Source organism: Cynoglossus semilaevis, chromosome 9 (assembly GCF_000523025.1).
Source record: "Cynoglossus semilaevis isolate Cse_v1.0 chromosome 9, Cse_v1.0, whole genome shotgun sequence".
Classification (NCBI taxonomy): domain Eukaryota; kingdom Metazoa; phylum Chordata; class Actinopteri; order Pleuronectiformes; family Cynoglossidae; genus Cynoglossus; species Cynoglossus semilaevis.
In genome coordinates this window covers 12586471-12608950 of record NC_024315.1, presented here as the reverse complement: position 1 = coordinate 12608950, position 22480 = coordinate 12586471, and the positions used below count along the sequence as shown (strand labels likewise).

Below are 22480 nucleotides of genomic sequence, written 5' to 3'. Positions count from 1 at the left end.
ATTTCCTCTCTCAGGAGACGACATTACTTCTGGAGTTTTTTTAAAAACGTTTTTGCAGTCGCAAATATATTGTATTGGTGTCTTTTGGTATAAAACCCTTTTGTGTTGCTTATGTTGAATTGATATTGTTGACGTACACCTAGGTTTGCCATGTTTGTTAGTTGAGGCGTATATATATACATTTGTAAATGTTATATCTTAATAAAGCTTAATAAAACGGTTGAAGAAAAACCCAACAACGTCACATACAAATTATTAAAATTATAATTCCGTTAGGTGCACCTTGAAATATATTATAAACAAACTTTACATTATATAAATAAAATCTGTTTTTAATTTCACATTTCTAAAGCACAATGCATGTAAGCAAGCATTATATGGGTGGCAACTTGTGTATGCAAACAACAAACTCTATCCTCTTCTCATTATAGACGCCTCCTATCAGTAAAGAAAAAAAAAAGGCGTGACACAAATGTCTCCTGCTGTATGGGTGGAGCAGGAGGTAGAATTATTATTAAGCACCTGCTTTTCCATGTCACAAGCAGTTGAAAATTAAATGCCTTGATTTGAGACACATTTCATGATTTCTGGCAGATACAACATATGCTTAGTAATTCAATGTGACACAGGGTACTGTAGGTAGACACCCAACTCCTGACAAGTCAAGTCTGTGTGACATGACCTTTTAAATTATCTTTACAAAAAACTACAACCACAACAAATGAGTTACTGGTTTATTTTAACAAAATAAACAAATCAAAAATGGCCTTTTTTTTCTCCAAAGTGAGTAAAAAAATAATATGCAACAAGAGGCTGAACATATTAAACATGTAAAATCCTACAATGCACTACTTTCATGTGGAAGCTGTGAGCTGCACATATGTAGGCCTTTTGTTTTAGATTTAAATTATTTCAAAATACAAATACTAAACACAGACCTCTAAATTAAACTCTCTAGACGTAAACCCCAAACCAGCATTGCAGAGAGTTAGTTTTTGATGAAGCCAAAAATGGCTTCATGTATAAACAAAAATACACCCTTTTCAGTCCAGCTCCTGGTTTTCAATTATTGCATTAGACTTAAAATTTGGGATACAGGACACAGTACAAAAAAAACCAACCCAGTAATCCTTATGATGAGTTTCAAATAGAGAGAACAAAGGACCAAGGTTTATAATTAGTGCAGTATCTTCTAATTTAAAAATGTTTCTGCATACTGAAGATGAGTTCACGACATGAGGTGTGAAGACATTTCTCCCTGTTTCACTGATGGGATTTCAGCCTCTTTATAATACAATCCAGGTGCATCTGTCACCATCCGCTAACACTTGTAGAGATGAGCCTGCAATTCAATCAAAGATATATTAGCTAGACAAATTCAAAACATAGCATGATTTCACACTTGTTTGTACCTTGAACACATTGGACTGTTGGTTAAAAGGCACAGAATAGCAGAATAGACTCCTCAAAAAAGAGTGATATGAGGGACTTCATTTTCATTTAGTGATTAGGGAAGTGGACTTGGAAGGTTGCAGGCTCGAATCCACCAGCTGCCAAGTTACCACTGAGGTGCTCTGAGCAAGCACCGTCCCCACACACTGCACCCCAGGGCCTTAAAGCTGCCCACTGCTCACTTTGGTGATGGGTTAAAAGCAGAGGTCAGGTTTGGTTGCGTGCAGTGGTGAGTGTCACAATAACAAGGAGTTCACTTTCCTTTCCTTTTACCACCATGTGATCACCGACAACAGCAGTTTTTAAGTGGGAGCCACTAGAAGGGGCCTCAAAAAATTGCCCAGAAATAATCTATCATTTTTTATTTTATTTTTACAGCCATTTGTACCAAACCATAGAACCATTACGACCGAGCCTCCAGTTCTTCATGTTATTTAATACTTTTTTATGCTTTTATGTGTGGCAGAGGATGTAGTAACAGTACAGCTAAAAATCTGGAACTGAAACTACTCCTGAGGCCATTGTCAGAGGCTGATCAGTGTGAGTAACAGTGCACGAGCCTGGGTGTGTAATGGACAGCAGCAATCCTCGTTACAACACTATGATCACTTCTGCTTTGTTCTGTCAAATGTTAGCTGATGTTGAATTCTAACAGAACTTGACAACTTTAAAATAGTTTCCCCTTTTTTGTCAAATACAGTCAGGAATTATTTAGCAAATCCATGTAACATGTAATCCAAGTAATAAAATGTAGTTGAATCATATCCACATAGGTCTCCAACCAACTGGAGACACAAGGATGGTCCTCAGACTCAAATGTTGGAAAAACCAGGAAGTAAAAAGAACAATATGAAAACTGAATCCAAAAGGACATGTCATATGATAAAGCACATCTTCATACCTGTAGCAATGTGTAAATATTGTACCCAGAGTGAAAACCATGAAGTACCAGTAACTACGAGTAGGTACAACACGCACCTTTGTGTAGAGCTTCGTTGGTCATGCGATTTATATATCGGGAGCTCCTCTCAGGGACCAGCCACTTCATGACTGTGTTCACGCAGGACTTCCTGTAAGAACTCCACACACTCCCACTGATAAAAACAACACCAACATCCATTAGTATAGAAGGGTAACATTTGAAGTATGAAGGCAGCGGTTTCTTACCTGGTCTGACCCTTGACCTCTGTCAGTTCTCCCACACCCATAGTGCAGCACACACCTGTGTTTAAGTCCCAACTAACTTGCAGGTTGGAATGGTAGGTGTTTGGTCTGTAAAAAAAAAAAAAAAAGATGAAACATAAACAAACAGGAAAACTAAAGGAGCTTTTTTTATTTTATCTGGTAAAGACAAACACCTGCAGTGTTCCTTATCTGACTTGGAGAAAGCTAGTAACAGCAGACCAATATTAATCACCACAACGTTGGTTTCCGGACATACCTGATACACACACACACATCAAAGAGTAAATATAGAATTTGAAGTTATGTTTTCTTAATAATATGCTGTATGCACGTGCATTACTCTTACTTCTAATATGACAACATCATAGTCACTGAAGGAACAGAACTGGGCGGTCCAAGCAGCATCACGTCGGATCACCTCATTGATGAGGTACTCAAAATCTAGGGTCAACTGCTCCACACATACACCCTGCAGGCAGGAAAAAGAGAACGTCAAGTCACATACAGAGCAACCTCACAGAAACTGACTATAAATGATTTGCAAAATCGTGCCAAGACCAGACTTCTTTCCACATCAGACAGATTTATGCCTAATTAGGGTCATTTGTAGGTTCATTTCATCATATATAATAAGGATTGATCAGATAACGTTTGACAACCTGTTGGTTATAACATGGCAAAACTGAAAAAGTAATTACCTCTATAATTAACAGTGGTGAATACAACAAAGAAATATTGTGAAGTCTAATCTCAGAAAAATCGTAAACTGGGACGAAGATTATGTGATCTAACAAAAAATTCTAATTCAATAAAAAAGAAGACAGCAGAAAGAAGGGGTCAATCTTACAAATAACAGACAGGTTACATGTTTTGGATGAACTAACAAAACACTTCACAGGGTATTTGTGTCATAGAGACATGAGTGGGCTGTGCTAGAATATGATTTGGTTTTCTCACGACTGGCAAACAAAATGCTCATCAGCTGGAGTGGATTATTAAATACCCCTCACCTGTCCATTGTATGGCCCAGTTACCAGCTGCAGATTCTGCCCTTTAAGATCAGTAACCGTGAATGGTAACTGGACCTTATCATCTTCATATCCTAAGTATAGAAACAGATATGTAAACAAGTTTGCTATTTGGATTTGGCCTGATTTAAACCAAAGGCTTCATGTTTAAAAAAGTGCATACATTCATAATAATAAAGTTGAATACTCTGAAAACTGGAAATCAACTTTTTTGTACACGCAAAAGGAGGTTCACGTACACCCAAATCATTGTGCATGGAAGCGCACCAAAGCTTGTGTTCTGCTCATTAGCAGCGTATAACATGTATTTGGAGGCCAAGATTTTCCGAAATCTGCAATTTTTCAGAGATATTTTGCCATCATGTGGACAAAACAACACATACTGAACTAATTAAGTCAGTCTTATTATTATTTTCCTATTATCAAAGTTCTTCAAGGTTTCAGAGTATTAAAAAACAACTTGGGAAAATAAAAGAACCTCTGTAATGTTTATATTTTATCACCATCATCATCATCATCATCATCATCATCATCATCTACGTATAGACCTTATATTCCTGGACTTTTTTGCAGTAAGACAGATGTGTAAAGAGGTTGTCTGTAATGTCAACAGCAAAAAATGTATTTTGTCTGCAAAAAAAAAATCTGCTCAGTCGTAACTTTTTTGTGTGTATGATGTGGTAATACAATCTGCCATTAGGTGTCACCTGTACTCCTCTGTGGTGTCCCTGGCTGCTGGGGGCAAAAATGCAGGAGAGAGTAGTTTATGTATCCAGGCTCAAAAGAAGAAGCCTCCTGGGACTGGACTTGGTTTAAGGGGGATGAAGGTGTTGAAATAGCATTTTTATCTGAACTGTGATGGAAAACTTTGCATCCGGTGGATGTTGATGGTAAGTTTGTTGGTCCTTCATTATCCTTCATTTCTCTATTATTTTCTTGTTGTTGAGTCCTTTCTTCACTTGTTTCTTCCTTTTCACCACAATCTACTGCTCTCTTCTCTTGCGGGCTCTCGGTTTCACTGGTGCTGCTTCTCTGCGTACATTTAAAGACGTGAGCTCCCACATGAGCCTGTGTTTGGCTAATTGATGAGGGCATTATTGCAAGTTTGCTTGGTGGATTTTCATTTTCGAGAGATCCATGAGAACATAAGGCAGAGGTAGTCGGAGAAATGGGGCAATGAGGTGCAAAGGCCTGACTTGATAAAGTTCCTTTCTTGGTGTAGAGAATCTGTGAGGACTGGCCCTGCTTACCTTCAAGAAACATACAAAAGAGCCAAGTCATAGTAAATAGTAAATAATAAACCTATTGTGTGCATGTTTGCGCACACACAGATTTCAAACTAAAGCTGTTTTCTGTTTATACATACATACAAGCACTGTGGGCAACAGGTCCAAAAAGGGGCTCAAAAATAATCCGCTTATGAAAAAAATCATTATTGCAACGATCTAAATGGTAAAATATTTCAATTAAAGTATCTAATCTATGGACAACTGGAAAACATTTATTATTATTTATTTATACTCATAGCTGAAAAAAGGCATTATTCTGTGCTGCTGTGCCCCTCTGTTCTGATCAATGGCCTGGAACCTTTACTGCCACGAGCCACTGATGCAAAACATCAAGAGTGCAGAGCACTGACTTCTTAAACTTCTAGAGCTTAATAATTTTCAGGATCACAGTGGACTGGAGACAATCAAAGCAGCCGATGGCCAGGGTGAGGGCACTCTCAGGACAGTTTGGCAGTACATGGCAGAGCCAGAGACAAACAACCACTTACACTTAGATCCATACCTATGGTCAATTTTTACTGTTAACTTATATAACCAAACTGTATGGTTTTGGACTGTGGAAAGAGTCCCCGGAGATAAGCCTTACAAAGAAATTATCAACATTATTAAATTAAAAATGAAATAAATTCAATAAAACAGAATGAATGATGAATGAATGTTACCTGGCCAGAGTGAGATACCACAGGCCACAAGGGAGTAGCTTGTGTTTAACAGAATCACTTGGTCCTTTTTAAGCTGGAAAGCTGGCTGGAAGGTAGGAAATGGATAGACCACTTGGTATCGGCTGTTGATCACATAACTATGTTCAAGACATTCGCCACTTCCTGTAAACAGACAATGATTTGAGATAAAGGGAGAGACAGAAGATTACAGATGCATTTGTGTGTTTACCTTTACTGATGTTAGAGGCCGAAGAAACTGAGCAGAAGTGAGGGCAAGGTTTAGGAGGAGGCATCGAGGCAATGGTAATGTAAATATCTCTGTTGTTCTCATCACTCATCATGAAGTTTGCCAGAATAGAGCTGGAACTGCGTGTACTATTGAAGGCAACCACAATGACATACATTAACTTTAAACAGCAGTGTCATAATATGTTAATGACTAAAAAACAACAGGAAAACAAAAACAAGAAATTCTGTCATTATAACGTTAAACATGTACCTAAATTAGAGAAAAGTCTAAATATGTACCAGTCTTGTGGATGTTTACAGAATTGGGTCTGATTGGTGTGTGAAATAATGTTTTACCTGTCTTAAAAATAAAGTACTTATTTTTCTACATACCTCAGTTGGTATGTAGAAAATTATTGCATGAATGGCTCCTCAAAGAAAGTGAAACCAGAAAGACACAAAATGTATAAGGTACACCAGAAGACATAGACCGTTCAACTGTACTGTTAACATTTATAGACCCAACCGACTATGACAGACATAACACTCAGGGACTTTTCTAGGGTCACTAGGCCTACTATCCATAGGAGACATATATATAATATAGCAAAGATGAAAACAGAAGAACAAAATTAAGCAATACCAAGGCTGAAAACAAATAAGGCACCAGACACAGATTGATGTCCATTTGAATGGTACAAAACATTTAAAGCTCAAATAGCACCTATGACACTGGAGAGATGCTGTAATCTCCTTCATTGCAAAAAGAAAGAAAATGCTAATAAAAGTATACAAACCAATATTGGCCCTTAAAGTACACAACACAGATCATTTGCTTCAATTCTATCCAAAAGAATGGTATTCATTGACCAGGAGCTGGTTGATTTGGACTATACAGGCCTAAGCACACAGACACTGGACAATATCCGGAGAACATTACAATTGATAAGCCATATAACTTCAGAAAATATTAGCACAACTTTGGTCAGGGGGTATCAAAAAATACCCCCAAAACAATTTGTCAGAAAGACAGACAGCTGGACGATGTATGGAGATATGTGAAACATACACAGCTACTGCCTGCTCAAGATCGCTGAGAGAATTTGGCTGGAAGAACATAGCAAGATATTTTATCGCTCTCTTTTAAACAGAACAGAGGCTTTTTTTAAGCCAACATAGAAAAGCTATGGCTTATCATTTTCAGGTTGTATGGGCTTGTCCAAAAATTCAATTATTTTGGAGGGAGGTGACAACAGAAAAACAAAAGATTGAAGGTGGCGCTAAATGTCTCTGTCATTTCGTTATATCTGAGTATAATATCTGAAATGGTCCTATACAGCTGAAGCTTGTAAGATGTGAGAGTTTTGAGATGGTCTACTCAAAGTCTTGAGCTTAACCCTAGTTAACAATTGAAATCCAAGTAGGGGCTCAAAGTAAGGATGCCTTCCAAATTGAAGGACATCAAGGCTTTGGAAAAGCAGACCACTCATTTTTACAGATGGGAAGGTCAATTGTGCTCAAAGTGTGCCATCTAGTGGGGGATTTAAAAAGCTGTATTATGGAGAAAGAAAACCTATACATACTTATATTGCAGACTTGTTTTTGTTTTAATCAATATTTGCTGGCTGTGGTTTATCCAAGCCTGCTGTACTCTGTACCATTAGACTAGTTTCAATAATGAATTGGAAGTTTTCTTTAAAAAGAAAACTTTCAAAAGCAGCCAATTTGGACTTTTACATAGTGGACACATTTTTTTAATTTTCATTTCAAACAGGTCACAATCTGATTCCTGGTCTTGCCTCAAGACTGATAATACTTCCCATTGTATTAAAAGGTACCACTGATGTGAAGACTTAATATAGACTTTTAGACATATACATATTTTAAAATATTTTTGTTTAATAACAGAAGTAAATTGGTCAACATGTCATTTTAGTGTTATAAAATAGTATAAAAAAAAGTGTGCTACATTAATTAGTTCAATGTATAGCTGTAGAAGGATGTATTCGATACTTACTTGAAGCCAAAGATGACAATTTTTGAGTGGTCATTTGGCCATTCACACACAGTTAGGTACAGTTCACTGTAGATTTCCTCCCCTCCAAACAGACGAACATGACGGACCTAGACATAAATAAGCCAAAAGAAATCCCAGGCAGGTTAGAAGTAGGCAACTAGAAAAGCATACATGTGGTCTGTTGAATTAAATGCAAGTTTTTTTAATATGGCCCTGCTGACTGAACCAAAACACAGAATCCTTTACCTGTCTGAGTCTTTTGTGCAGATTAAACTCCCACCAGTAGAGTTGGTAGGTATAGAAAGAGAAATCATCGTCTTCCCCACAGTTGCTGGTGTAGGACAGAACGTAGCGGCCACATTTGGTGAATCCAAGAAAAATATGTCTAGAACCAGGAAAGGTTTAACTTAGACATTTTTTTTATAATTAATAATTACAAAACTCTACAATATTCTAAGATTTGGAGAATCCACTCTTAAGTGTTGTTTATGTAACACAATATAGAATAATAGTAAAAATAATAGTAAGACTGCTTGCCTTATAAGTAATTAATTAATTGTGAAATTAATTATGTTCCTAACATGACAATAAACATGTCCCAGGCAGTGGTAAATTTTGGCTGGGACAACATATAAATCACTGTTTGTATAGAAAAGTAAAAGTGAGAAAACCTGAGAGTCAGATGATATCAAATAAAACAGCATTCATCTTGGAAAATGCTCTGAATGCTCTGTAAACCACCTCATATGCGTGGACATGCTTAACAATAATAAATTCTATGTACAATTTAAGACTTAAGTTAAGTTTTTGATTAAGAGTTTGGTGGCAGGTTGCCTTTACAATACCATTAAGAGTCGTATATTCCACTAGATTCAAACGTCCTTTAACCAAAAATGTGTGTCATACACTCTTGATAAGAAACAAATAATGGTACAAACACTGACCCTGATCTGAGGATTTCTTCACTGATAATATTTTTTAAGGGGACACACACTCGAGGTGGTAGTTTTCTGAAGAGGCGCTGAGAAAACTGTCCTGACACCTGCGAAACAGTAAAAAGATAAACTTTAGGAACACAGAATGTGAAGAAATGGGTCATATAGTCATTTATTAAGAGTGCGTTTAGGGAACATTTGTAATAATTTGCATGTTCAGTAAAATGCTGTCGCTATTGGAAATGGTATTTCTTTTTAAGACAAATTAAAAGTTTTGTGTTAGCAGCTCAGTAGATGCTAACGCAGTGTCTATGTAATCATTTCAAAATAAAGTATTACTCAATTACAATTACCCATGCTACAAAGACAAGGTTTGTCCAAAAATATTGACCTAATAACAACCCAGACATTTACAAATAATTCAACTTAGCCGCTCAAGGTGATTGTTTCCATGTGTTTGAATTCTCTAAGAGAAAATACTATACGCAATTAGCTGATAGCAACTAGCTTAACACAACAAAGATCTACTAATCCATACTAGTACGACCCGGGACGCTTATTTACTCAGACGGGTATGTGGACCTACCCTGCCATGCATGAGCAGCTTTACGACATGGCCTTTTTGTTTTCTTCGGGATTTGTATTTGTCCCTGGCCTTTTCTGATTTCGAGCTGGGCGCCATCACTTTACACCGGGATTCCCTCGTTGGACTCACAGACGCGGTGATTGGTCCAGAGGCTGCACGAGACTGCCCTCTCTGGATGGCGGGTGCATCCATCAGAGCAGACAGTGGAGACGCGTTGTGTTACTTTAGCTAGATTTGAAATATGTTTTTATTGATGTAATTTATAACAAAGTACATAGTCTCTGATTAACTACAACGTTTCTTGTCGCTGTTTTAACGTTCCTAGATATGAGGCAATGATAGTGCAAATTTGTCCTGAGAAAGAAAATTGTACCACCATTTACACACTTAGATTCTTGTATTGTAGTTTAACAATAATGACGTTTAAGGATGTAATGACATACGCAACTCACAATACGATATGCGTTTGTTTTTTTGTTTTTTTGGTTCACAATACAATTTTATCACAGTTTTTTTATAAACAAAATGACCTCCAGGCAAATGAAATACAATGATCCTTTATTTGTAAGAACTATTAAAAATGACATTACCAAATGAAATGGTCCTGTGTACCCCATATATTATCTTAAATAACAGTATACAAAAAAAATCATATTTTTTTTGGAGAAACACTGCACATCACCATGTATCTCCTCTTATTAAAAGTAAAACAAAAAAATTAACATCCTTTAGTGAAACAGTGCACAACAGCAATTATGTCCTCTTATTAAAAGTAAAACTGGTCTGGTGTTATTTACCTCGCTAACTGTCAATTTAGTAAACAACATAAAACTATAAAAAAAAAAAATAACTGGAAAGTGTTCCCTTCTGTACAGAAAGGCTGTTTGTGTCTGTGGAAGGAATTCTTCCCATGATATTTTGAACACCTAGATGTTACTTAGGCTACATAGGGACTTGAAGTCTTGGTCTGACCGCTTCCTTTTTGGGATAACACAGACTACTACTTGTCTTGCTGCGCGATTACTTTTATTTTGCAAATTGTCATACATGTGCATCGACTTTTAATCGATTCACGATGCATCGTTACATCCCTAATGATGATGAATGTATACCATTATCTACATGTTCAGACTTTTATAAAAGAAACTATCCATGCAATTTACACTCAAAACTGTTCTTTATAGTTTTATAGTACCCTAATGTGTTCTTTAACGTCAGTGACAAATAAACAAAATTTTTCATTCTTAATTTTAAAATTTTGACCAAGTCTCTTTATTTTCGTATTGAGTTCTGAACATTGAGTAGTCATTATTCCATCATTTAAGTAATATTTATTAAATCCAGCTAAATGCCACTTCATGTTTTAAATAATAAATACAGCTGCCACATCCACATGCATTTGTTTACATGGCAGACCCAACCATCTATGATGCAAACACACTGAGGTATTGCAGCAAACGGATAAGTCATTGTGTTGTCTAAGTATACAAGGTGAGTCAAAGGAGTCAGCCGAGTGGTTAATTAATTCAAGTCCTTTGTTTGACCTAAAGGTGAGACAGAGTCAGTGAAAGGTGATGGTGTTTTATATATATATTGTATATAAATAAAACTCTTAGTTATAGAACTAACACAAACTATAAAACTAACAAAAAAAAATATTTTACCCAATAGTTTTAGGGGAACAATTTTAAGAAAAACCCAAACCAAAAAGCTGACCTCAGTCATACAGGTAAATAGTGATTTTTATTGTAGCTACTTAAAAACAAATTATAAAAAATAACACTTAAAATTAAAATGCGAGAGTCATCAGGACTAGAAAAACACTTAGGTACAGACCATAAAAAAAACTTGAAAAAAATAATCCAAACATTTTGTAGAAATTAAAGTGTTCAATCAACCGCACAATCACACATGCACACACTTTTCTAAGCATACAGAGACTGCAGAAAAATAAACTCAAATGAAATAAAATAGTTGTAGCAAGATGTACAGCTGCAACTTAAACACTAGGAATGTTAAAATATGAACAAAAAAAAACCAGACCATTTACTTACAATAAACCCACAAAGCTGTGTTGCTAAACATTTACGGGAAAAAAAGCAAAGAATTGGTAATTTTTTAGTCTGCTGCAAGCATGGAAAAACGTCCCCCCTCCTTTTTTTTTTATTAGAAAAAACTGGGAGTTGGGTCAAATATCAGGGTGAATGTATAGATCAATGCCTTGACAAGTCCAAAAAAACTGTCTTCAGAAAAGTAGTCCAGAGAACAGTAACAGCTGCCCAATACGCAGACTCATTTACTGGGCCTGAAAAGTGACAAAAGAAAACATTACTCAATTCATGTTTGCTTTGTGAAGTAAAATGCTCTTGCTCAAGTATTTACATTTTAGTTTGGTGGTCCCTGTGTGCAACAAATTTACTAATAAAAGTTAACTAACTGGATTGATTCAACCCACTACAAATAAAACTATTCACCATGTAAAATAGATAAAAATTTTAAAAAACTTACATTTATAAAAATCTGCATTCAATTTCCATTCCAGAGAAATTTCAGGTGCCACAATTGTGTTGTTTTTCTCTTAACTCTTAAATATGTACAATATACAAACAAACATTTGACAATGAGGTTTAATATATTGGAAGCAAATGTAGCACTTTTTAACCAATTAAATGTTTTTAATGTGACTATAATACTCAATAATAATATATTTTTAGACGACTTTTAAACTATACAATATGTACTTGTCTTTTAACTTTCTTCCTTTTCTAAACATTAAATGTTTAAAACAATAAAATAAACTTATAATACCTGTAGTCCTGGCTACTGACAAGTCCCCTGTCCAGGAGCTTGCCCTGTCTGTTCATAATAGGCAGCCTGCTGTCTGTAGTAGTCAGCCCAGGCTTCACTGTAGTCTTGCTGGCCTCCAGCTGCACCTCCTCCTGTTGCTGCAGGAGCAGCTGCTCCCCCTGCACCCATCTGGGCTGCAAAAGAACATGCACAAAGTTTAACAATACCGTACATTGTATGAACAGTTAGGCAGGTGATTATTTTGACCTAACCCTAAAAAAAAAAAAAAAAAAAAAAAAACAAAAAAAAAAAACATATTTACCAACTCCATACAAACAAATGCTAATCCAGTGTCTAGAGTTTGGATTGGTCCTTTTAATTTTTTTTAAGTTTGACCGTTTATAAATTTTGCCTTTAGCTTAGGTAAGAACTATCAGTCTAGACTACTCAATGGTAACAAGTATCCAAGAAGTAGGCAACTATACAACTTGTAAAAATGGTCAAATCCAAATCAAAAATAAAATATTGCTGTAGTTAGAAATGTACTTTTGTGTTTTCAGAACTCAAAAGTACTTTGTCTTTGTTGCTGGGATATTTATGATCTGTTCACTCATTCCAGTTTTAAAAATGATTTCTAACTTACTCATGCCCATCTTCTTGTAATACTCTTCCCAAGCCTTGGTATAGTCTGGCTGCCCTCCTGAGGTCTGTGCTAGCTGGTTCTGGTCTGCCACTGTTGGAACTCCTCCTGCTGTCTGGGCTGGCACAGCACCCCCAGCCTGTTGGCCGTTGTTATACTGGGCATAGTACTGAGCATAGTATGCTGCCCATGCAGCATTTGGGTCTACTGCTGCCTTGCCTAAAAAGGAGTGGAATACGTTAATACATTTTACCAACTTGGTCACAAAAAACAAATTTGAGAGAAATATAAATAATTGGTATTGTAAAATGAGGAACACCAAATAAAAATACCTACTGGAGTCATGTGAACCCGGGGCTTGCCACTGCTGATATGCATTTCCCCAACCCTGATAGTATTGAGGACCTCCAGGTGCTGCTCCTCTGCAGAAAGATACAGGACAGTATACATAAATGCACAGTTGTGTTCAAAATAATAGCAGTTCAACATCACTAATTAGCTTAACTAATGTTTTTCGTCATATTTCTACAAGGGAAAGTTATACATTAAAAAAGAGGAAATAAGGAGACAATCTAGCAGTACTTATAAAGTAAAAGCAAACATGTTGCTGACGATGATCAGCTCATGTCCTTGTAGTTCTGCTAATAGCAGATAGACTGCATCTTCCTGCACTATCATATTTTAGCTATTCAAAAGCAAAGTTATGATTGTGACCACATAAGTGGAAGAAAGGCAGTGTCAGCGTTGTTTGACAGCATGTCTGTTGGGACTTGTCAGTGGCTGTTGCAGATAAGGAGGAGTGAAATCAATTTGCAGCTGCCAAGTTGTATTGTGAAACATATCATTTTAGATTTGAGTTTGGTTCAGCTACATTTCTGTGAAAACTTACTGTGGAGCACCACCAGGAGGACCTGCATTGTATGGGTTAGGATTATAGGGACCAATTGAGCCACATGGCCCCCCTGGACCAGGACCACCTATTGGACATAGTGGGCACTGGACAAAAATACAGACATTTAAAAATGGCAATGCATTACTCTATGTGCAACATAGTAAAGCTTAAAGATATGATTAAAGTATACCTCTATCTTTTCTTCTATCAGCTGTTTCGCATGGTCAATCTGTTGTGGGGAGCCTCGAATGGTAAATATTTTAAAATTGGGATCACCATTTGGTGGTGGCTGATTGGATATTTCCACAAACGCCCCAGTCTGTTGGTTAATTGACTTGACATTTTCGCCTCCTCTGCCAATAACAAGCCCACATTTGTGAGCCGGAATAGAGAAGGTCATCCCTCCCCCTGGAGGACCCCCCCAGTTTCCTTGACCTTTTCCTCTCCCTCGTCCTCCAGGCGGCATCCCTGTCCCAGGACCTGGAGGGCCCTACAACGAAAAAATGTTTTGTTTGTTATAAAAGCCTTACATACAAAAAATATATACATTAACAAATAGTGGTCATCAAACTTACACCCTCCTCTCTAGCACGGATGCTCTGAAGCAGATCAGTGATGACTGAAGCAGCATGCTGACAAGCTTCTGCTGGACCCATGATGTGAGCAATTTTTTCTGGACCTGTCCCATCATCTGTAAAGCGGTACAGTCACAGCCCAGTTCAACAGAGTGTGGTTTAAATAAGAATAACATAGGGAAAATTCAATGAATGTTTGGAGAGCTCACCTGGTTTAAACTGAATTTTAACTCCAGTATCACTCTGTATCTTCTTTATCATCTCTCCACTACGACCAATCACAACTCCAACAGAATGGCGGGGCACGGCAAACTGCAAAGAAGCAAAATAAACTTTGGTAAATTATATATATTTTGTATCCGGAGGGAACCATTTTTAATTACAAAAAAAAAATTCTTACATCAATGCCGCCACCACCTCCTCCAATCCTTGATCCATATTCATTTCTTTCACTGAAGCCAACATGATCTCTCTCTCTTAAAATCTCATTGACCATTTCTTTTGCTTCCTGCAGAAAAGATACAACAGAATTTCGAGTAGGAACGTACACATAAACTTACACTAAACATGCTGTATAAACACCGCTAACACTCTCATATTTGTACACATAGTACCGGTATATTTTATAGTTACGTATTCTGTATAGGATTAATTCTACAAAGATAATTTACAGTACATAAATTGCAGAAGGAGTGTATCCACATCCAAATTTGAAAAGGAAATGGGAATTAAAGCTTTTCCCTATATCATTTCAATTTAATTTGAATTAAAAAAAAAAAACGTGTGCAATGATTACAGATGTGGTTAGAGATAGGTAATACATAAAGTTTAAAAATATATTGATGCATTTTTAATTCAGGATATAGAATGAAATCATCCTTTATACTCATCTTTGTTTCTCTTTTTCTGTCCATCTTTAAATTCAAATATCAAATCACGCACACTCTCCTTGCTCCACCCACACCCCTCACATTGAGCAACAACACAGCAAAACACTAGGTAAGACGCTAGTAAATTATAGGTGAGGAGAAAACTTTAGTCTGTTAAAAACAGGTAATATTATTATTATTATTATAGTCTTTATTGTCAGTGTAAAACGGGAATTCGACGAAATTGAGCCTCCGCTTTTAACCCATCACCAAGGTGAGCAGTGGGCAGCTTTAAGCTAAGTCATGTTGTTGGCAAAATATATGATTTGGAATATATGGTTGAATCATCTTGTGTACCATTTCTTACAGAAAATATCAAGATATATATAGTATATTGTATAACTTTAGCTCAAAGTGTTCCATGTGGGCGGCAGAAATGTTTTTTGGTATTTTTTGTCGTTTTCACGCTATTGGTTGAAAGTTTATTGTCTTCATTGTAAACATATTCCTTTGTAAACTTATTTGCCTAAGTTTGAAAACTACAATAGAATTGTCACACTCCACATTGTTACTCTTCGTTTGTCCTCTACTGACCTACTGCTTACATGTAATGTAGCACATGTACGTCCCAAACAGAGTTCTATTACATAGGTCAGTATAAGGGAATACCCCATCATCAGATAACCAATTAGGTCAATATACAGTAGGAACCAATATCTGATGTTAATATCAGAACAGTGCATCTATAGTCATCTCCATATCAATTAGGGATGGATGATGTCGATTTTTTTTAACAGAAACCAATAAGCGACAATTGTCTGGTCCCAACTGCCAATACCTATACAATAACAAAGATTTTATGATTTCTATTCATGAAATAATAATCTGCATATAACCTTTTCAGAGATGCACCAATCAACCGGTCAGTGATCGGAATGAGACGATTTTCAGCATGATTAGCCCTGGCCAGCGAGCAGCTGGTCAGCGTCATTTTGCGCATGCGTTCTGTGTCGGAGAACAGGAAAACAAGCTCATACTCCAAAGCTGAAACTACCATTACGTGAGCTTTGTAGTACTTTACATAGAGCCAAGAAAGATTCTGCAATTTGTCTGCTACTTCATTTTACATGTACCTATTTGTACCAAACGCTTCAGTTTGCCTACACATTGGCCGTTTACATGAACTTGTGAACCTTTTATGCAGTTACAACACAACTAAAGCTTCTGTTACAGTAGTCAGATTACCTGTACTTTGTATGGGTCTCCAATGATACGAAGGGGTTTGTCCACATTTGGTTGCTGTGATCCATCTTGAATAAGAATCATTTTAACTCCAGCTCGCTCCTAGAAATGTTTTCAAACAGTATATTTATGAATATATTTATTTTTCACCCAGTAATTACATTTACACAAATTATATAAGAAATTGGTATATGTAAACTTTAAGCTAGACGTACACATTTCAAAGTTAAGCCCTGGTAGTACACCAAAAAAAGCTTCATCTGACTCAGAGGTGACCTCCTGGTAACATTTGGCATTTTATGTTTAATGCAGTTGATGATAGACTCCAATAATAATTTGGACTTTTATTAAATGTTTAATACTCTTATTTACAATTTAATGCATTTAGAATGAGTAACCCAACCTCTTTTTCTGTTTATACAGATCATTCCTTCAGGTCTACCTGGGTTTTGCAACAGATAAGCATTTAAATAAAAAACAAACAAACAAAAAAACAAAAAAAACTTTTCACCTGAAGTTGTCTGATGGTCTCCCCTCCTTTGCCTATAATAAGTCCTGCCTTGCCAGCAGGGATGATGATCTCCTGCATGGAACCGCCCTGCCCATTGGTGGACTCATGACCCCTGGATACAATGTCATCTATTAACTCCTTGGCTCTCCTGAAGACAGATAAAAGGAAAGAGAAAGAATCAATAAATAAAAGCCCATTACTACATAACCTTTGGAGACATATTAAGAATATTAATTTGTGTTCCGTGGTAGATTGGTTCTTCTACATCTGATTCGTTGTAGCTATCCTACTAAGTCATGATGTGCTCAAAAGACAACGTCCTGGCCTTTTGCTTGTTTTCCTGCTAGGACAAATGGAGACTCCAGCAAAACGCAGGAAAAGACAACAAGTGAGTCCAATTTCTTTTTTTGATATCATTTTTTTAGGTAAAGAATTATAAATTGGAGTAAAGGTTTCACATTCCTTTTTATGAATATCAGCTGTAACTTTTAACTTATCCAACTCATCCATCCTTACTTTTTACACTTTTGTAGGAGGTAGAACAACGGGCAGATTCAGATCTGGAATTGTTAGATGAGAAGAAAAAAAAACCCTCGCACTGAAGATGCTTAGCTCAATAGGTGAGGCAGAAGGGTTGGATGAGCTGACAGTTACAGACCAACAGCAAAACTGTTGTCCTCTGTGGGCCGAGACCAGCTCACATCATAGATTAGTAGATAGAATGACGCATATACAGTATATATAAAATACTGAGTGCATTATAGCTTTGTGCTTACTACCCAGGCTTCTTTTCTGTCTCAACCCAACGAGACTTAAGAACTGGAGCAGTATTCACCACATTTTACAAGATATGGACAACAGTCTTCAATGATGTGGCAACATTCACAATCAAAGAGAGCTACAGAAAACCACTGCTAAAGAAATGAGGGCCTTCTTTACCATGTCAGTCCAAATGGCCTGCCTTGGCTTTCCAAGAGTTAAAAAGTTTTGGGTCCGCACCAGAGCGTCACTGACAAAATCCAGGTCCAATTGTGAAGACCCGCTGTCATTAAGGAGTACAACGACAACACGGTGTGAATCTCTCTGATCACATACTAGTTTATCTAGCTTCTGTGTGTGACTGCTCATTTTTTGATGTTTCCATCGAAACTTCCTGGATGCATTAAGTCTCACAGCATAATGTTTACTCCATCAGCAAAAACAGTGAACAATTTCTGGACTAACAATTGCATCTGACAAAGGAATTCAGAATTCAATTAGTAATATTTTCAGGTATTCCATTTTCTGTAGTCTTTGCATGACTAAATATATCTATATTTTCTTAAATATTAAGAGATGGGACATTATACAAGCACATTCGTTCTTGCTGATCATGCTTGTACTTGCACCCTATCTCTAGAAAGACAAGGGGATTGTATGAGGACCAAGACACTCAGTAGAACTGTTATATATGCCTACTGCACAAAAAACATCCATGAATCAGAAAAGCTTCCTAGCCAAACATTCTTACACAGATGTGATCACTAACTTACTGTATGGCATCTGGTGATCCTGTCAGAGAAATACCTCTTTCTGGAAGTCCCACAGAGTCTGTCAATCAATATAACAGCATGTTAAAGCAAAGGCAGGTGAAATCCCTTTGTGCTTTTTCTTATAATGCACGTATCTTACCATGAGCAATCTGGACCTTACATCCCGAATCCTGTTGTATTTTGTTTATCTGTTCACCACCCCGACCAATGACTTTTGGGATAGAAAGAGGCGACATTACAAGGTTGTTTGACCATGTTATACTTTTTTTTGCAAAAAACAATGTGTTTTTAAAAAAAGATTTTTTAAAGTGAATATTCACCGACTCTTATGAACAGAGACAAACCATGTACCACAAGTGGAATAACAAAAAGGAATTGTTTTGGCCTGGCTACATCGCATCTTAACTGATGTGTATTTTGATTGGTCTAAAGATTGCTGCAGCACTTACATGAACAGAAATCTTTTTCATACAGCTGTGTTTTCTAAATGTGCTCCAAATGGATTTTTAATCTTTACTTAATTTATGGACATAGTGCAATTAATCGCAGATATTAGCTCAATATACACACACGCACACACACCTACAGACACACACAAGTACACATGCGCACACACACATTTACTGACCAAGACCAACCATGGCATCGGGCACTTTGTATTCTTCCGTCATTGTAGAAGGCCTAACACTGTCAAAAAAAAAAACAAACAAACCAAATTGTTAGTAATTAACAGGATAAAGTCCTTCTCTGAACCAAAGGTTAAATAGAACAAAATAAAAACAACATACCTCTGCTGGGACAGGGCAGCCAACTTAGGTCCAATAGCTACAAAAGAAACAAGTGTTGAGTGGCTGAAAAAACTGAGCAAATTGATTGTTTTTTAACAGGATAAATGTGAGCAGTACACTTACACAATGTAAAATCTCTTTCAGTCTGTGAAGCTAGTTTTTTGGCATCAGGTTCATCTGAAATTCAAGAAAAAGCTAAGTATTAAAATGAGATATTCAAAGAGTATACAAATCTTTTTGTAGGGATGTTAACCTGCTTCTTCCAATGAACGCTTCTGTGCTTTAAATGGAAAAGCCTCAGCTCCAGTGTTGTTACTTCCTGATGAAGCACCGTCTCCACCAATTTTAGCTGCAATCTGCAAAAGGGTTACCATGTTATGAAGATTTCAGGGTCATGATTAGCATAAACTAAATTATATTAATATAATATTACCACTGAGACTGTCTTTACAGAAAGTAACAGTGCAACGTTATTATTTCTCCATTCCTGAGCTGAGGTCTCCAGTACTCCTGAGTGCCTCTTGCCATTTTTAACATTTTATTTAAACACTATATTCAGAAATGTATTTTTCTTCATGTTCTGTGTCTTACACCACTTTTGATCTTAGAAGTAATCTAAGACAATACAAATCAACGGAGAACCCATTAAAACACAGAAGCTGCAATGATTATTCCTTCTTTAGACCATCTGTAACAGTCCTGTGATCACAGTGGCACGTGAAACAGTCAATTACCTTCAAAGAAATGTTGAATGAAATGTCCAAATCCCAATCATCTCAAAGTCTATTAATTTGCTTAATGACAACAAAAACTTTATTTTCAAATGTATCTATGATGCGACATCTTCCTTGAACGTTTTTACTGTGCTTTAAAGAAACAAAGTAAATCGTGGTTGCTTTTTGTTTTCTTTCTTAGACGTTAAAAATGCCTGCAATTTATTATAGGAACGTGTTAATTTCCAGCACTGTGCTGAAAATTCCATTGCGCTTCAATTTCTGCTAAAAATCACATTTTAATTGACTGGCCATAATGTGATGCCCTTTTATCTTTTGATCATTAAGGACCAGTGAGCGCAGTGAGCGGCTTTGATCTTTACACTGGTTGCCGTGGAAATCCGAATATGGACTGGATCAGCCAGTGGCAATGACTGTAAAAACAACGATTTAAATAACTATATGTTTATTATTACGAAAAAAAAAACACGTATATTATGCTTTTGTCATACGAAATAGTAACATTATTTTACACGGTTATTGTTCTGTATCAAATCGTACTCTGCACCACAATACGGTAGTATGCAGGTCTGCCATGTATTTAAAGCACATGAACATAAGTCTGAAAAGAATATTTGCGATTAACACTGAATCCCAGTTACATATCGTAGATGCAAGAACCGAATGCAGACGTTTAATTGTTTCTCATGACAAATGAGAATTTATCACGACCCAGTTACCGTTAACCATGCACATTCAAAGTTACTAACTTAGCTTAAAAAGCTAGCAATTTTATCTCACCCAGAGGTGTCTATTTACAACTATAACAACTGAATACGGTGCGAACTAATCTAGAAAACCGGGAAGCCCGCAAGTATTTCATATACATAAAACCTGCTGCTTGTAGCTAAGCGGGCGTGCTAGCCACTTCACAACAGCTAACGTCATTGGCAAAGAAGCTGCTGTATCCTCGCAGTTCACAAGCTTTCTTCAAAAACCTTTTATTTACCTGTCTGGCTCGTTGTACCGCATCCGCAAATGCATCATTTTTCATCCCAGCGCTTACTCCGTTGGACGGAACACCGCTGTATTCAGACATGCTATGTACAGAGGCTAAAAAGACACCGAGGACAGAATGGTTTGGCCGAGTCGAGTTGCGCTAAAGCGGGAAGGCTACGCGAGTACCCAGTAGGAGGGGAAACATCAATGAGTGCCAATAACAAGCCGCTACTAAAACCACACATTGGTGACCTCCGAGTCCCCCCTCCCTTTGTGTTTGACGAGGCGTTGTGCAGCAGTTCACGGGGGCGTTACCGCCCCCTTGTGGCCTGGAGTGTGAATTTGAAGTCTAAGTTGAAAAACAACATTGTGATCCAAATGATTCTACATGGATGGTTGTGTATTTGTTCGTAGCAGTCAGGATGAGCGACAAATTAAATTGCAAGAAAAATGATAATCGTAGACCTTTACTTTAAAAACAAATGTAAGAGATAAATACACACCAGACACACTATTTACAATAAACAAGTCGACAAGTTTAATTTGGGGATTTTTAATTTGGAAAAGATGTGCAAAACTGTCCCTGATGATGGGAGCTAAAAATATTTTTAAGTAAAAGTGAAAATGAAAGTGTTGTGACACATCAAATGTTATATGCACATACATATGTATGTCTATATGTGTATACACATACACACGTGGTTAGAAAAATGAATAAATGGACTGGGTAAACATTTCTATTCTTTTATTTTCTTGTACACAAAATAATTCAATAAAAGGATAATACAAGGTGTTAGTATTGATCTGTTGAGTCCACAGAAGAAGCAACAACAAAATAAATCACTATCAAGTATTTCTATTACAAAAATTAGCCCAATTGGTTCTCAGACCTCTGATGCTCACTTTTTACACATCATACATAGTTTTGACAGGTATTCACACTTCTATAAATAACCTTAACAACTTTAGCAAAGCAGTTTTAGAAAAACAACTTGAATTAAGTCCATAGCTAAAAAAAATATTTTGATGTGATGCTTCAAGACAATCCTGTGGGATTGCCTGTGGGACAGGCTACACCTGCAGCTCAAGAGAGGGTGTATCCAGTCCTATCAAGAGCTTTTTCCTGGTTGGGCTGCTTTAGAGATGCCTTTGACGTCAGGTGTTTTAACCACATTTAGTGGCTTATGGAGGGAAGTGCTGGCCTTCTGAGTCACCTCCTGCTCAATTTTATTCCGGATAGCAACCTCCAAAGACTTCAAAAAGCATCAATGTTATTGTTGGTAAATGACAGAATTGAAACTGAAATGGCTGATCGCTTTTCACAAAATCTTTCTTACCTTTGTGAGTTTCTGTTGTTTTACTACCTTAGCCTTTTTGGGAGCGATGATCCGTCCTGCATAAAAGAAAAAAAAGTTAACAGTTGAAGTAGTAACTGATTTGCTAGCTTTTGTACACAATTGCATAATCAGATAGATTTTCACACATAATTTATAATAAAGTTGCCCCACCGAAAAAAAACAAAGCCATTAGTATGATGCACTTTGGTATGC

The 22480-nt window shown here is 36.8% G+C and overlaps 3 protein-coding genes across 4 annotated transcripts in view; all 3 read right to left on the bottom strand.

Moving 5' to 3' along the window:
- Positions 1–720: 720 nt before the first annotated feature.
- Positions 721–9583, bottom strand: dcaf15 (DDB1 and CUL4 associated factor 15). Of its 2 annotated transcripts, XM_008317254.3 has the most exons (13): positions 9383–9581; positions 8806–8903; positions 8108–8246; positions 7862–7968; positions 5846–5991; positions 5617–5778; positions 4373–4915; positions 3648–3739; positions 2984–3106; positions 2811–2893; positions 2620–2724; positions 2431–2546; positions 721–1342 (listed from the first exon to the last, which is right to left on the bottom strand). In XM_008317254.3, the coding sequence occupies exons 1-13, from the start codon at positions 9572–9574 to the stop codon at positions 1287–1289; spliced, it is 1962 nt and encodes a 653-aa protein (XP_008315476.2). In that variant the 5' UTR covers positions 9575–9581; the 3' UTR covers positions 721–1286. The 2 variants fall into 2 exon arrangements, with proteins under 2 accessions (XP_008315476.2, XP_024914699.1); XM_025058931.1 differs by lacking the exon at positions 4373–4915 and having other exon boundaries at positions 9383–9583.
- Positions 9584–10696: 1113 nt separating this feature from the next.
- On the bottom strand, positions 10697–21177 carry khsrp (KH-type splicing regulatory protein). The gene is made up of 18 exons (XM_008317252.3): positions 20941–21177; positions 19472–19574; positions 19342–19395; positions 19219–19255; positions 19059–19117; positions 18570–18641; positions 18431–18488; positions 16899–17046; positions 16391–16489; positions 14677–14784; positions 14486–14588; positions 14277–14392; positions 13892–14191; positions 13699–13805; positions 13146–13231; positions 12813–13028; positions 12191–12363; positions 10697–11687 (listed from the first exon to the last, which is right to left on the bottom strand). The coding sequence occupies exons 1-17, from the start codon at positions 21028–21030 to the stop codon at positions 12203–12205; spliced, it is 1917 nt and encodes a 638-aa protein (XP_008315474.1). The 5' UTR covers positions 21031–21177; the 3' UTR covers positions 10697–11687; positions 12191–12202.
- A 481-nt stretch (positions 21178–21658) lies between these two features.
- c9h19orf53 (chromosome 9 C19orf53 homolog) overlaps positions 21659–22480 on the bottom strand; it is a 1859-nt gene continuing 1037 nt past the window's right edge. Inside the window, exons 2-3 of the mRNA XM_008317251.3 lie at positions 22268–22323; positions 21659–22183 (exon numbers count right to left, since the gene is read on the bottom strand). Of these exons, the coding sequence (XP_008315473.1) occupies positions 22040–22183; positions 22268–22323 (200 nt within the window). The 3' untranslated portion in view covers positions 21659–22039. The remainder of the gene's footprint in view (positions 22184–22267; positions 22324–22480) is intronic.

Excerpts from the sequence above, each read along its gene's own strand:
- khsrp (XM_008317252.3), bottom strand. The coding sequence starts at position 21,030 with ATGTCTGAATACAGCGGTGTTCCGTCCAACGGAGTAAGCGCTGGGATG. Across the intron at positions 19,396-19,471 it reads GCGTTCATTGGAAGAAGCAG|ATGAACCTGATGCCAAAAAA; the intron begins GTTAACATCCCT and ends CTTGAATTTCAG. Across the intron at positions 18,642-19,058 it reads CGATGCCATGGTTGGTCTTG|TCATTGGTCGGGGTGGTGAA; the intron begins GTCAGTAAATGT and ends CTATCCCAAAAG.
- dcaf15 (XM_008317254.3), bottom strand. The coding sequence starts at position 9,574 with ATGGATGCACCCGCCATCCAGAGAGGGCAGTCTCGTGCAGCCTCTGGA. Across the intron at positions 5,992-7,861 it reads ATTGTCATCTTTGGCTTCAA|TACACGCAGTTCCAGCTCTA; the intron begins GTAAGTATCGAA and ends TGCCTTCAATAG. Across the intron at positions 3,740-4,372 it reads GACACCACAGAGGAGTACAG|GATATGAAGATGATAAGGTC; the intron begins GTGACACCTAAT and ends TTCTATACTTAG.